Source organism: Apis laboriosa, unplaced genomic scaffold (assembly GCF_014066325.1).
Source record: "Apis laboriosa isolate Shangri-la unplaced genomic scaffold, ASM1406632v1 scaffold29_cov151, whole genome shotgun sequence".
Taxonomy (NCBI): Eukaryota; Metazoa; Arthropoda; class Insecta; order Hymenoptera; family Apidae; genus Apis; species Apis laboriosa.
The window spans coordinates 636,420-651,959 of NW_025222728.1; the positions used below are offsets into that span (position 1 = coordinate 636,420).

General features: G+C 38.5%; 1 protein-coding gene and 1 long non-coding RNA gene across 2 annotated transcripts in view; one reads left to right on the forward strand and one right to left on the reverse strand.

Moving 5' to 3' along the window:
* LOC122714378 overlaps positions 1-4,942 on the forward strand; it is a 32,460-nt gene extending 27,518 nt beyond the window's left edge. Inside the window, exons 2-3 of the long non-coding RNA XR_006346633.1 lie at positions 3,652-3,850; positions 4,060-4,942. This is a non-coding gene — a long non-coding RNA (uncharacterized LOC122714378). The remainder of the gene's footprint in view (positions 1-3,651; positions 3,851-4,059) is intronic.
* LOC122714376 lies at positions 1,510-14,144 on the reverse strand. The gene is made up of 14 exons (XM_043935665.1): positions 14,009-14,144; positions 13,759-13,892; positions 13,372-13,615; positions 13,114-13,233; positions 12,324-12,550; positions 11,367-11,576; positions 10,634-10,880; positions 9,799-10,079; positions 9,399-9,723; positions 8,845-9,321; positions 7,586-7,716; positions 2,400-2,554; positions 2,035-2,290; positions 1,510-1,829 (listed from the first exon to the last, which is right to left on the reverse strand). Exons 1-14 carry the CDS (start codon positions 14,142-14,144, stop codon positions 1,518-1,520), a joined length of 3,255 nt encoding a protein of 1,084 aa, XP_043791600.1. The 3' UTR covers positions 1,510-1,517.
* Positions 14,145-15,540: the final 1,396 nt, after the last annotated feature.

Sequence of the window (15,540 nt, forward strand, 5' to 3'; positions counted from 1 at the left end):
AGAGGAACGAATTAGGAGTTAATTGTAGAGAAGGTTATATTGTGGAAGCGAGGGGGGGATTATAGTTATTCGAGGTCAAGATTTATAAATATATATATATGTATATCTATGTAGTATTCTATCTAAATTATATATTATCTAATTTATATATTTAAAGTATCGTGTAGTATGGGAAAAAAGAGAATGGAGAGTGATAAAACAAGTTTCAAGCTTTTCCAGTGAAATTTCACGCGATTAGAGTTCACGTGGGTGAAGCTCAATCGCTCATCGATAGTGCTCGAACAATGTTGCTCATTCCAGTGAGTTTAATTGGCAATTACGTGGCCGTTGGCAAACCTATATTTTTTTACATTTAGTTAATCGAAACGCGGCCTCATAGAGAACCCCTGTCTGTCTACTTCCAATTACCCTCGATCCACGTTTTCCAAAATTCGCGTTAAATCGTTGACCGAGCCGAACTTTCCCGTATATATCGAATCTCGTTTCGAAACAACTGTTTTAGAAAATTTCTTGAATTGAATGCGCTGCCGATTTATGCGCCGGCGAAACGATAATCGAAAAAAGTAAATGTAAACGAATAAAATGAATCGCGGTTATGAATAAACGAATTGAACGTACAAATGAATAACTAGATTATTCTATTCGTGTGATTGCGAGCAAATAATCTTTGCCAAACATGATCCAAGGTTATATTTTTTGCGCAACACAACAAGGAGCACGACGTAATTTGGGCGTTAAATAAAAATACTAGGAGAGAAATTTCGCGTCAGGAAAAAAGACGAAAGGAAAGCTTTATTAAGGGATCTTTAATAAAAATGTACGGTCGTGGAGTAGCCGTAGGTGGTGAAGATTGATGGAAGGAAGGAGATTGCCAGTGAATTTTACTTTCGTTGTATTTGTTAAAATCGGTCCACGTTAATCGAAAAAGATACGAAAAAGATACAAAGCATAGATGTTTCTTTAATTAACGAAATACAACGAGAAATAAAAATCACTTGGAAAATTCGATAGGGAGAGAAATTGTTGAAATCTGAATCAGGCGAATCATTTTCGAGCTTGGATTAAAAATTGAAACCGACGTTCCAATTCCACTATCTAGTTTTACGAGAGGTTACAGTCATCGTGTAATCGTTACGTACTTACGAGAGTAAACGAGAGCACTTTCGAGGCGTGAAGTTGCTCGTTGTCTACGAGAATTAAGTTTCCCATCGACGAGTTTCATCGACGGATTTGAACAAGCTCTGATACAAGCATCTTCCTACTAAATATACCCGAAACATTTATTTGACGACTTTCAAAAACCGGACAAACTATTGTCGAGTCGCGAACTATTCATCGATGTTTCGCTTCAGCTTGGATATCACGTCACAATCGATGAACACGCGACGTATTTCGAGCGCAACGTATGTTAAAACTCTATTCTCTATTTTTTCCCTAACACTTTCGGATGAAACTCGTCTCGTCGAGAGTGAAAAGTGATTTTCCGAGCGTCTACGGGGGAATTATTCCCCCGTAGTTTATTCCCCTAATTTTTCCCCAACACTTTCGTCCGTTTCCAAAGATTCCGGCAAGGCGTCCCCGTAATTACACAGCCTTCTATTCAGAGTGGCCTCGAGCGCGTCCCAAGATGGCAATTCGTCTTCGTTCTTCGACTCGGCGTAGTCCAATTCCTTGCTTCGAGCGCTCCGTGTTGTGCTCCACGTCGGTGACTCCTCTCGACTGATCATCTCTGTATTGAATTTACCTTTGCCCGTGTTATGATTCTGGCGTAAACTCGACCGAACCGACGAATTCCCTGAAATTGAAAAAGTTGTTTTCATACCGTTATCGTAATCTACTCTTCTAAGAAACCAACTGCGTACGCTCTTGTTTATATACACACTCTTATTATGAATTGCGAATTATCGTATAGCATCATATTCGAAGGCCACGAAATCGACCGAATAAAAATAAAATAGAAAAGATATGTAATATGTAATATATATTACAATAATTTATTTATATATATATATATATATATATATATATATATATANAAATTGGAGTGCGATATCTCCTTAGCGTGATCGTCCCCATTATGGAATCTATGGATGAGTTGAAAGAGGACAACGAATTCGAGTCCCAGGTGTTGCAAGAAGAAAACTGCCTCCTCAACGCGTCGCGTCTCAAAGTGTCGTGCATTTCTTGTATCTCCTTCTCGAGCTGCTTTTGATGCTCGGCGATGATTCGCCGCTCCCTTATTTCCGGCGATAATGGCCGTGGGGGTGAATCCAAGAGATCCGTCTCCGGCCTGGGACGAACAAAAGCGTATCTATTATGCGTCGGGGAGATGAATCAAAGGAAAACCGCGCGCCATTAATGAAGCTTCGAAACTGGCATCTTCTTAGAGTCAATCGTACCTCGGTCTATAAAGCTGTCTCGGCGAGTCGGATGTGTACACGCTTCCGGTCTTCCTCGAGGAGCGACGAGAGAATTCTCTGGCCACGCGTTGCACCGCGTCCAACACGACCACCCGCTCCTCTCGTGGCAAAAAGGCGGCCGCTTCTTGCACGACCTGTGACAGGAAAAAACTCTCTTTCTCTCTTTCTATTCTTCTATTCTAGAGAAAAAAGAAACTTACACGATAGATAAAAAAGGAGAAACTGTTTCTTTTCTCTTCTTTTACCTAAGCAAGGTGTCCAGCAAGGTGTTTGAAAAGAAATAAGGGGGAGAGGGAAAGGAATATTTGATAAATCGAGCACGCTGAAATCTGCGAAGGAGAGAAAGATACGGAGAGATTGGGTTTGGAGGGTTTTAGTCAGGATTAAACTTAGTTTCGAAGCGCAAAACGCATTTTCCATAAGCATAAGGGGGAGTGAATCGCTCCTTAAGTAGAAAGTTAGCTGGCACATGGAGGATGGAGGCGAGGAGAGGAGGAGGCAACTCCTCGGGGCGAGAGGGCAAAGTAAATACGCGTTCACTTTTTCCCTTTTTATTCGCTTTCTGGTGGGTCTGGAAATATAATACATGCATATTCGGAATGCCAGGAACATGGCAGCCCGTATCGTCTTTTTACTTCGTCTTTCGAGGCAAAATCAAAATGGAAAGATACGAGGAAAAATCGTGACGAATCCCCTGTCCGTTCCATTCTAATCTAATCAAATGATCCTAGCAAATAAACTTGCTTACTCGAAGATGAACTATGGAGTTCGATTTCAGATGGAGTGGATTCCGTTGAGGAGGACTTGAACTTCGAATCGAAATTTTTTCGAGATAAAATTACGCCAGGGAACGATATTTACACGCGGAAATTAAATGAAATTAACGAGAGCGCACGATTTTCCTTAGGTTTATTCGACAAATAAAGATATAAAAATTTATAAAGATAAAAAAAAAGATAACGTTCTTTCGTTTTCCTCTATCTATCTATAACAGAAATTTAACAAAGTTAAATCGAGATTCTCTTCGAGCATCGAAGTTTTATTCAATTAGAAAACTGATTCCGCATTTCACCCACGATAAAATCTCTTTCTTTCGAGAAACTTATTATCCGCGATAACAATAGCGCAAAGTCGAAGAAATAACCAACGATGATGATATTTTTTTCTTCTTTAAATCGATTATTATCGAAATAAAATAAAATAAAATAAAACAAGATCTTTCTTTCTTAAGAGAGAGAAATGTTTCGCGCAAGAGACGAAGACAGGGGAATGCTTTGTGTCGCACGAAGTTTGGAAAGGTTTGAACACGTTACTGAAGTCCACTGTCTCGCGGGAGACCAGACGGGGAACGAGCAAAGAATCGAACGTCGTTTATTTTGTTCGAAAGAACGGCCATCCCGGATACCTGGAACGATGAGAACATTAATCGGGTAAGTAACAATCGTCTCAGAAACCTCTACAAGAAAATTCCAATTGTAACTGCCATGTTCGACGCGAGAAAATCGAACATGGTTTTATCGATTCAGTATACGATCATCAAATTGTCCTTTTTCATCTTATTTCATCCGTTTGCAACGAATTTGAATTTTTAATTTCGTTCGTGCGATTTCCTTTTTTTTCTTTTTTTTTTTTTTTTCAGAATGGAAGATCCACGCGAATCCAAGACAATTGAGGAAGGAGAGAGACAAAGAGGGAAAGATTTTCCGTGGCAAATATGGTTGGCAGGCAGGATCGAAGGGTTGGGTGGGCAAGTTAGCTCGGTGTTACTTCATCCGAGGAAAAGAGGATCGAAGAATTTCTCGGTGAACGGCGTTAGTCGAGGAAAATAGGATCCCCAGGATCGTGGCTGACGAAAAATTTGGTCGTCGCTTTACAGATATCGACAAGGGAGGATTGGCCTAACGTCCAACCCCCGCCCGAACCCTGGCTGACACCTATTAGGATTGGTTTAACTGGATCCTCCCACGAATGCCGAAACGTTTAAGGCCATCCAAAGAGTCCGCTAACCTTCGAGAAAATCCCTTTGAATCCCGATGAAATCTCGTCGGGTGTTCTGTTTCGGGAAGCCAAGGTTGAGCGATTTTTCTTAATGGATGGTCAAAAAAAAAAACAAATTTTAATCCACTTTAAATGTTCGTGTTCTCCAATTTGCATTCCTTCTGTTCCTCGATTTTTAGAAGAGATAAGCTCTTACTAATTGACACCTGGATGAAAGAACGGGAAGAAGAATCGTCATTTCGATGAATCCAATGATTTGATTTTTACGGTTTTTATTATTGTTATTAAAATATATTCCTCAACGAAATTCTTCTATTCTGATTTTCGCCATTGAAACAATTGTAGTAGAATACCATTTATTTTTTATCGGATAATTTTATTTCCATTTTTCTGTACGTAAAAAGGAAATGACGTTTCTGGTAATAGTAATAGGATCGATTCAATTATAAATATTTTAATTCGATATAGTTATTAGACTTGATTGAAAATTGTTAACTTGATTTTTTATTGCGAAAGACAATGTATTATATTGAAATAAAAATAGCACGTATTAATTGTCATCTAAATATTTTATATTTTATTCTTCATATTTTCTTATTTTCTTTTTTGTCCAATTCGACTCAAGAAGTCATACCATAATTTTCTTTTATAGTAATTTACACATTTATATATTTTTAATATATTCGAATATTATCGTAAAAGATAAAAATAAAATCGAAGATCAAATTACAGCTTGAACGATCATTCTTGTTCAAAAATGATTAAATGTCCAACGAGAGGATTATTTTTTTATCAAACTGTCTGTACACATGTAAGTAAGTACACGTTTTGCAAGAACATCGTTCCCTACTTCTTGTACTATCGTTGTGGCAACTCTTCTCGTCGTTATTACGGTAACACGATCCTTTGAAGTAACGTCGCAACCCGATTTTATGATCTCTCCTTAAACCGAGGTTTCACTTCGCAGTTTCTCGTCCCCGGCTTTCCCGAAGCATTAAACCGGATTTCAAACTGTCGGTTGAAAATGCAAGAAAAACGGAAGTCGTTCTTCTACGCGGAAGATTAAGAAGCGCGCTTAGTAAAAAAAAAAAACGGCCATCTTTTTAAATACATCCTTTGATTACGCTTGTAATCAAGCTTAATCTTGGCGTTCGAACCTTCGCCCTTCCTCCCTCCTCCCTCGGAAATAATAAGTCTGAGTTAATTAACAATTGCTACTACACGCTTGAATAAGCGAATAACTTCATTAAAGATATTAAACGAGCGCAACATTAAAAGTAATAAAAAAAATGTTGCTCTGGTTTCAATTACAACAGCGTTAATGTACACAGAATAAATTCTCTCGTGGAAAATTCTTTTTCCGATTATTATAGTATTTCTTCCTTTTTTTTATATATATAATTTATGGTTTCGTATATCTTTAAATTGTCAGTGTTGTATAGTAATCGAGTTATTGTTAGATACGAAGAAAAATTAAAAAAGAATCTTTCTCCCGAAGAAATTGTTGCGAATCTCTATGATATTCGATAATTCACTTTATCGTTTAAAATTAATAAAGTATTTGCTCCGCTCGTTCCTCCTGTTATTATAAAACTATACGAATATAAATGTGCGAATAAAATAATGTTAATGGAGAAAGTATTATTCGAAATTAAATATCACATGGCAAAAATGAATTTTATAATTAATTTTTCTATTATTTTCGAGACGAAAATACGAAAATACTTTAATATATAATATATTTCTTTATAACTTTAATTAATACATTATACATACATACATAATAATTATTTAATTCAATGTTGTAAAGTTATTTCGAAAAAATTCAATCGTATTTCCAAAACTATTTTTTTTTTAAATCCTTTTTATTTTTCACAAAAAACAAAACGAAATAACCGTTGTTATTTCATGTTAAGAATAAAATTCATAAAATATGAATTGTACGCGTTTTTCCTTACTGAAAAAAAAAATAATAAAACAAAAAAGGATTTTTAATTCCGCGTATCTCGAAATGGTACGCGATTTCTCCTCGATTTGCCGATTTCTGCTACCACGGCCAAAATGTTTTATATTTAATAAATAAAAAAAAAGAGTGATTTAATACACACGTCCCATTAACGCTTATTTGCGCCCCGATTAAAAGTCAATTTATATTCGTCGGAGATTCATGCGAACGGAAAAGAGGAACGATGCAGGAACGATCGGGTCTCTTAAACGGCGACGTGTGAGCGACGTTTAATTCTCGTTGTCAAGAAAGAAGTTTCCTGGAGGGAGATAAACGTTCTTTCCACCCTATCACACACCCACACACACATACACACACCCGCGCGTATGTCAAGATCTTTTTTTTTTATTTTTCGCGTACATGACTTCGAGTCTCATCCAATCAATCCTTTCATATCGTACGCGATTAATCGCGATTAAAGGAGTTAGTCGATCCTAACACGGTTATCAGCGTCGCTATTAAATCGACTGCCACTCAACCTATATATATATATACACATGGATAGATATAAGAGTAATGGGAGTAATGGGTGGCGTGTCAAGGAAGAAGCGGATCGTCGGAAATGGCAGAACTCGAGCAACGAAGTCTTGCGAACTTCTTCGAGTTCCGCCTCTCGATATTATTGTCGTCGTCGATCCAACGTCGTGGATCCCCAACGTGTTCCCAACGCATTGGGCGAAATTACTGTCCTGGAATTGCCTTCCGTGCACCGGAAATCCGTGCTCGTCTAATCTAATGAAACTGCGCGAACTGTGTGTAATTAAGGTGGCTCGCGTTTGCCGGGCACGGAATGAAAGCCGGGCCGAAACTCCAAACCTCGGGCAAACAGTGGAAACGCGAAGGAGGATGCGAGTTTTGGAAAATTATTACGGACAAATATTATGAAGCTGGATCTGTATATATATATATATATATATATATATATATATATATATTCAAGCCGAAACTATAATCGATGATTTATGTGTCAATTTATGTGTCTGATTGTTGATCAACATCATCATTGTACGCTCGTTTTAATCTCATCTTTTTCAAATTACAAATAATATTCAATATAAAGACGTAATCCGAATTCAATAATCTCTGAAACATGTTCGATCGAAGGAAAGGAGAAGAAACGGAGAGGAGGGGGAGAGGAAAGAGTGTTTTGGTGGAAACTTACCCTGAATTTACCGAGGGAGACGATGGCAGAGATTAGATCTCCGGGGCCGCGGTGTCGAGTTCGGGATCTGCTCATCGACGCGACATACGTCAAAGGGCTGGCATCCCTCAATTCCGTGTGTCCTGCAAACCCTAACAAAAATATTGATCTTGCTTGCTCGGCTTCCTGTAGGCGGTACACGTACGCCTCGCCTCGCCTTACGTAAAACGGTTGCGCCAGAAATTTGCCTACGTCATCGAAACGGGGGACGTTGATTTAAAACGCGATACCCGTCCTCTGCCGTGCCGGCCGGCTTCAACCGTTCATCCATCGCACGAGGTATTTCCACCTCGAATTTCCATCCCGCGTATGATATTCCCCCGCTCCTCGCGTCAACGTAAATCTTTGTCACTTCCGCGCGTTTAGCCTCGCCCCGGTTGAATAACATTCCTCGTTCAATTTTTAATGCCGAGCACGTTTAGCCGTGCACAATCGCGGCTAGATAGATTTGTAAAAAAAAAAAAAGAAGAAATTTATATATATATATATATAGGATACTCGGTAGCCTTGGTGAAAGTATATCGATGCCACGATTTTCATAATATAATTGGGATAATTTTCGAACAACTCGTGGTGGTTATATGCGTTTAAATGATATCGACGATGAGAAGTGAACATCGCGTAAAATTTTCGTTGAAATAAAGAGAAGAAAGGAAAAAATGAAGATTGATATTTTTCGTTCGTTCTCTTTTTCTTTTTTTTTTTTTTTTTTTAATTATTTTACGAACAAAGTCTCTTTCATTCCGGGGAAAGCCGAATATTGATAAAAATTTTGCCATTGGGATTTTCCTTTTTTTTTTGTACGGATACCGTACTACGGTATTGGCTTTTTTCTCGTCGATTCTCAGCCAGGCTAAATACTCGCCATATATATATATATATATATATATATACACAACTGGGAAATAATTAATTTCACTCGATGTTGCTTCATTCGTAAGAAGCTCGGATATTTTCGAACAAGGGAAACTAAAATTTGCTCGTGAAAACAAGAACTCGGAGGGGGTGGAGTGCGAATCTAATTAATTTTCTAAAACTCAAACATCCAACCTTATTATACTTGTACATAATAATACAACGACAAGTTTCCATCGAATGGAACGTAATAATGTAAAGTTTGTTTAAGCAAGCTGTGTTCGCTAATTTATCGTGTCAAGTTTTAGCTAGCAATTCCTTTTCTCTTTTTCTTTTTCTTTTTTTTTTTATCATCATTATCTTACCATTATTGTAGTCAGACGCTCTTTGCGATCCCGTCAGGTAATCGAATAACTCGCTGGCTCTGGAATATATGCTCCTCCTTCTCCTCCTCGCGATCGTGCTGACACTTCTAACCTTGCTCCAAGTTGAGAACGAGCTGGGCCCTTTGTTCCCCGCGAACGTTAGATCGAATTTAATCGTTCTGTCTCTGGGAAGGAAAATCAGGGGCAAAGAGTTCCCCGAACGTTCGATCATCCTCGCCATATTTTCGGCCCAACGCCACCCCTTGGACAGATAATCCACGATCCCGTTACCGGGCGTAATTTCCTCCGTCACAACAGATTTGCAAAACATCGTCAATGATCCCATCTCGCCCCGGTAAAGTTCTTCCCTCCTCTTCCAGGAGGTCGCCAACCAACCATGCTCGCGCGTGCCGTTGAAAAGATTGTTCAAATACGGACGTAGAACAGGCTCGAGGATCTTTCGATCGTTCTCCATGCCTTGAACGAAACGAAACAAAATTTTTTAGTTAATCGAAACGAGTATCGTTCCATCAAAGAATTATTCTTATCCTTACCGAAGTGTAGCCAATGTAGAAGCATCTTGGTCATCACAGGCGTCGACTCCAAATCCGTGTTAACAGTTTCTCGATCATTTCTAACGGCATCGATTAAAAGTCCAATCGAGTAATCGAACTGACTGGTCGTGTTGTAATGCCTCTTCCGCCTCGGCACCGCGTAACGATCGTGGATTCGCATCTTTCGTTCCGTTTCCAGGTGAATCTGATCCCAAGCCTGCGTCGAAATCAGCTTCAACAGGAACACGAGACTTTCCACCTGTTCCGTGGCGCAATACGATAGTTCCGGCAAGTTCGAATAGCAACTGCGATTATCCGAATTGTCCTACGTGGAAAGTATAGTATTCTCTCTCTTTCTCTTCTCTCTTTCTCTCCTCTCTCTATTATCGAAATTCCGTACCTGTAACAAAAAGTCCCTAGCGGCCAAAGTTTGTCCCACGATCATGGTCAGATACTCGAATTGCCTTTCGCTGTATCCGTGATAATCGTCGTTGCTCGATCCTCTTCCATGCGGCAAAGCGATGATCTCGCGCCATCTAACGATAAGTTCGTTCTCCATAAGCTCGAGGGGTCTGGCAACGCTGCGCGTTATCGAGAAGGAGTAAGAATGAAGCGTTTCCAAATAAGATTCCAACGAACGGCAATCGGAGGCGTAAGACTCTTCGTGATACGGTATTCCACCTTTGACAAATAAAACAGGAATGTATGTATCGAAACTTTTTCCAATTTCTTCTTAATTAAATCGCGCTGCGATTAAATGGCAACAACAACAATCGTACGATATATATATATATATATATATATATATATATATATATATATGTATGTATACAAGGCGTGTCGCGAAATGAAACGAGCGTCGAAACGGGATGAAAAACGGCAATGCGATCGAGGCGCGTCGTCGAAACAGCTTATACGAATGCATACAAATTGCCGATACGTTCAACGGCCGCGATAATAGCACGTGTCGTTATCCTCACTAATTAAGAATTTCCATGGAAACCAGACGATTACGTTTCGTTTCGTTTCCACGCGTGTCGTCCACGTTCCCGAGATTATTGATTGTATTTATCGTATCGAAAAATGAACGAAGGGGAGAGGGGGAAAAAAGAAAGGAAAGAAAAGAAAGAGATATTGAATGGATAGGAAAAGTGGGGGAGGAAAATGAAAGGGAAGGAAAGGGGTTCCGTCCTTCTAATACGCTTCCTTTTCATCCCTCAAATTGAATTACCAACCTCTCGCGCATTGTAGCATCACGTTGCAGCGCGGATAAAGGTAACACCTCAAGTTCTGGCATTTCAGAGCGGCGACCAACTCGTCCAACGCTAATAGAACGTGATGGGAGAGGGTATCGGGCGCCCAGCTCGTCAACGGATCCGGTCCTACCCTTTCCAGCCTCCAACGGTGCACGGTTCTCAATATGTGTCTGGAAACTACTCGTAAACGTACTTCTGACGATGGTGCGCCGTTTCCCCCCGTCACCTAAGAAAATTTTCACCGATATATTATATCCAACCTTCCTCGATCGAGATGAATTTTTATCGCGCTCGAATATTATCAAGATTTCGACGATTCTCGAACGCGAGTTCGAAGGGGATTGTTTTCCATCGATCGTCGGGATGAAATCTCTGGAACGAAAGGGAACGAAAGAAGAAAAAGGGAAGAGAGTTGTGTGTGTTTTGTATTCGCGACGTAGATGCACGTTGTGAATTATTGTCATGTGAAAAATCATTCGATGCGCGCCTAATATTCCCATAGATGAGAATGTCAAGGAACTTGGAAAACTCCTCGACGGGATATTTCCAAGAGGTGTTGTCAGACACCGGTGACAGTGAGGGGCAAAAGGAAACAAACGATACGACGTTCGAATAAAATCCATCGAGGAGGAAGTGGAAGATCTCTGAATCGCGAAGAAATTCAAACTGAACGTGCTCGATGCTTAAAAATTAATTTCCAAGGGCGAATCACCTTCGGTTTCGTCGATAAATTCGAACTGCGCCCTTCCCGTAACTCGTACAAAATTTCGAGGAGCACGGATTCGGTGAGGGAAGGCACGCTGTCGGAGGCGTAGTGCTGGCTCATAATTTTCTCGGCTGCCGGGACACGTACCCTCCAGAGGGTTGCTCGGTTCTCGCAGCGTGCACCGGTACACGGGCCAACGGCCACCGCGTACATACCCTGGAACAAACAGGCGACAAACAGATGACGCGAAACGGACGAATCTGTCCCCTTTTAGGGAAGAATACAAATTGAAACGTTGGCCCACGACACGAAAAATCGAGTCTTCGTGCTTCTCCTTCGAGGATTCACGCGCAAATGGATGTTTCGCGCGACTCTCGTTTACTCATCGTGTGTGTATCGTGGCTTGTATACATTATACGATTGGAACACTATAGATCGTATTTCGAACGTGGCCAGGGATAATGAAAGAGCGGCGGTATATGGTTGTTGCAATACTTATCTAGGGATGAAAAGTGTGAAACAGAATTTTACGAGAGCTCTCGAGACTTTTCGCGGATAAGGGAAACCGGATTCCGCATATTGGAAACAAGTGCACTCGAACAAGTTGCACCATCTCGTTCAAAGAAATTTACGCGGTTCTCACGGCCACGTTTTTTTTCACCAACGATGGAAAGCGTTCTCTCTCCCTTTTCTTTTTAATAATCGTTTATCTACAATACCGATACAATAAGATTAATCGATGCTCTAATTACGTGACGCATGCTCGTGAAATAGAGAGAGAGAGAGAGAGAGTCGATAAACTTCACTTTTCGATATACACTCGCGTGTATATATTCGAGAATTGGAGCGAGACAACCGATAATCGGGAATCGATGAACGAGAATCGATCGATCGCGATGAATCGGTCGTGAAGGAAGAAAATAAGAGAATAAAAGTGCACAATTATCAATATTCCACACTCACGGTTTGTGCTGCGGTGTAATGAAGGAGAGCATCGCAATGATAGAGGGGTATTCGTTGAGGATAATCCGTTAAACAGGGCCACGAGGACAAACCGATCCCGATTAACAATCTAACCTCGACCTCGCGAGATTTGGCGCCGTCCACGCCGATTCTGACCAATATCCCTTCGCTGTCTTCGATCATGGCCACTCGATCACGCCTCCACGGCAACGATTCGTCCAAAATACCTGGAAATATCCCGATACGGTTATTTGAAGGACTGTTGCCAAAAAAATTATTTTATTATTTTGAGATTAGGTTGATCGTTGTACAAGATCATCGTCTTTTCTAAAGTTCTCTACAGTCGTTATGCAATCTCTTGCTTTGTTGAACTGATTTGTTGAACTACCAAGTATGTACATCGAATAACCAAGTTACTCGGAGTATATTGGGTTATGTACAAAGGGATAAGAAGAAAGGGTAAGAAGAAAGTAAGAGGGATGAGAGAGAAGAGAGAAAGGGAATGGTTGAAACGGTTTGGAGACACGTTGAAGTCAAACTAAAATGTATTACGTTGAGGGCGCGAAACGAAGAATTGAGGAGTGGATGAACAGAGTTTCGTCTCTGTTTCGAGAGATTCCAAAAGAAGTAGAGTGGTGTTTGTTAACGGAGGAAAAAGGAAAAAGAAAAAAAAGATAAAGAGTGGAGTAACGTTTTAAAATTCTTTTAAAACTTTGAATTTTATTCAAGTTGGAATTTAAACTGGTGAAATTAAAACATTTGTTATATAATAAATGTGAAACGTTGTTACCTGGCCCGTAGAATATCCGGCAATGATCTGGCTGCTTCAATATTTTATCGAGGATATCGGCGTCTACTACTTGACCAGGCGAAACGCAAATTCTGTCATCTTCCGTATCAATGGTGGTATCTGAAACAACGATGTTTTTCTCTATTTAATCTATCCCACGTTCGAGATTCCAGATCACATTCCATAAAAGTTTCTTATGGAATGTACAAGTATGTACATACACATCCTTTAAATAATTTATTCAAGAATGGAAAATACCTTTGATAGATGTGGCTAATAAATTTGCCAATCTCGCTTTTATCAGATCCCTTCTCAGCCTTCCTGCAACGTCTATATATTCCCTCCAAATTTCCTTAACACCTGTCCCAAGTATCTTTAAATGAATAAAGCCTGGTAAAGATGCATCTTCCTCGACGCGCACGCTCGAAGCGAATTCTTGTTCGGGATTTGAACTCGAGGCCGATAATGCATCTATCCGTAAAAGATACTCGAACCTGAGTCGCTGGGTAAGGGAAAAGAAAAAAAAAAGAAAGAAGAAGACTTGAAAAATATGAGATGCCACGCGGATATTTCTCTAATTTTTCGATTCCACCGTTATTATTACGTGTGATTTACCAGCAATTTTTGATCTCACCGCCAATTTACCTTTATACGTCGTGGCTCGTTCAACGAAACGAGGAACATGGACGAGAATCTTCGATCGAGATTGCTTGCACCCCGCATTAAACGTTGAACCAATTTTTCCACGGTAGCTTCGATCGCAAAAGCGTTAGAAACGTCTGTGATTGAACACACTTAACATTGAAAAATCTTATGATTATCATGTGAATTCGAACAATATATATTGTTATTGTCGAATCGAAAAGAAAAAATAAAGCTTATCGAAATTATTCACCGTTTTCAGCCTCGTCGACCAGTTTACGGAAATATGTGTTCAGGTTGCACAGCTGACCTTTGGTGAAAGTAAGCCTCGTGGTCATTAATCGAATACCACCCTTCCTGCACGATGATCTGCTTGGTGCACAGCCCATTTTCTGTTGAGAAAAAAAAAAAAAAAATGAGACGATGAAATTTTACGATATACGAAAAATTAATATTATTGTTATAAATTCGTGTGATATGTAATAATTTCCTTAATTAATTTCCTTAATTAATTAAGACCGTAATAAGAAATTACAAGAATTAGACGAGAAACGATTTTCCTCTTTTCCCATATCATTTCCCATTAAATCGGGTACTTTAAAATTATTTCTAAAATTAATTTGAATAAAATTCCAGTAAATGGTAAAGTACACTTCATTTTTTTTTTAAATAGATTCTTATCTCATATCTCATATCACCAATATGAAGTTTGAATACAGAATAGAAATTTCACAACAAATTTTTATCGAACATTTTAAGAAAAACAGATTTATTTGAATTTATCTTTACATTACGTATTATATACCTTTGGAACGACGATGAAGTCACGGGCATAGATTCACGGCAAATACTGAACGAACACCATGTCACGGAGTTAAAGCTACCGAGTGACGTTTCCATTCCATCCGGAAAGATATTGACACTTTGCGATCGTGACAGTGTAAATATACCGAATGTCAATTATTATTCAGCAGATCGACTAACAATACCATCACAGAGTTCGGCCACTGGAATTACTTCCGATCCTGATTGTGTGTACTTGACTTCCGCTCCTATGAACGTGTATCCGTTGCCTCTTGTCCATTATGTTGTCATTACGATATAATCAAATTAATTGCAGATACAGAGACTTCGAATTCATTCTTTGAACGAAAAACGAAAAAAAAAAATTTATTAAATTTATTATAATTGGTGAATATTAGAGATTAATATTATTATATACAATATTACGCTTATATATACACTAATATATACGCTTAGAAAATATTTAAAGACGATATGTATGTTTCAATGTAAAAAAAGATTTATATTTTTGATTGATGAGCAAATTCAATTATATAAGATTTATTGTTATCTATATATATTCATATCTTTTTGCTTATATGATTGTTGATATTATAATTTGTTTAAATTATTTAAAATAAAAAAATTTAATTCCTTAAATTGTTTAAAATAAAAATGAATGAATCTTTTTAATTTCCTGTAATTTCATTTTAATGTCTCCAATCTCATTAATTCTCTTTCTCAACAAATTTATTTAAAATTTGATTATATTAAATATTAATTATGATATTATATTTAATAATATTTTATTATATTTAAAAAATAAATATATAAATTATATTTAATAATATTTAATAAAATATAATTATAATATTATAATTTATAATATATATATATATATATATATATATATATATATTATAAAATATTCTTTTCGAAGGGTACATCTTGCCAATATCAAATTTCTCTTCAAAATTTGCAAGAAAATCTTAAAAAAAAAAA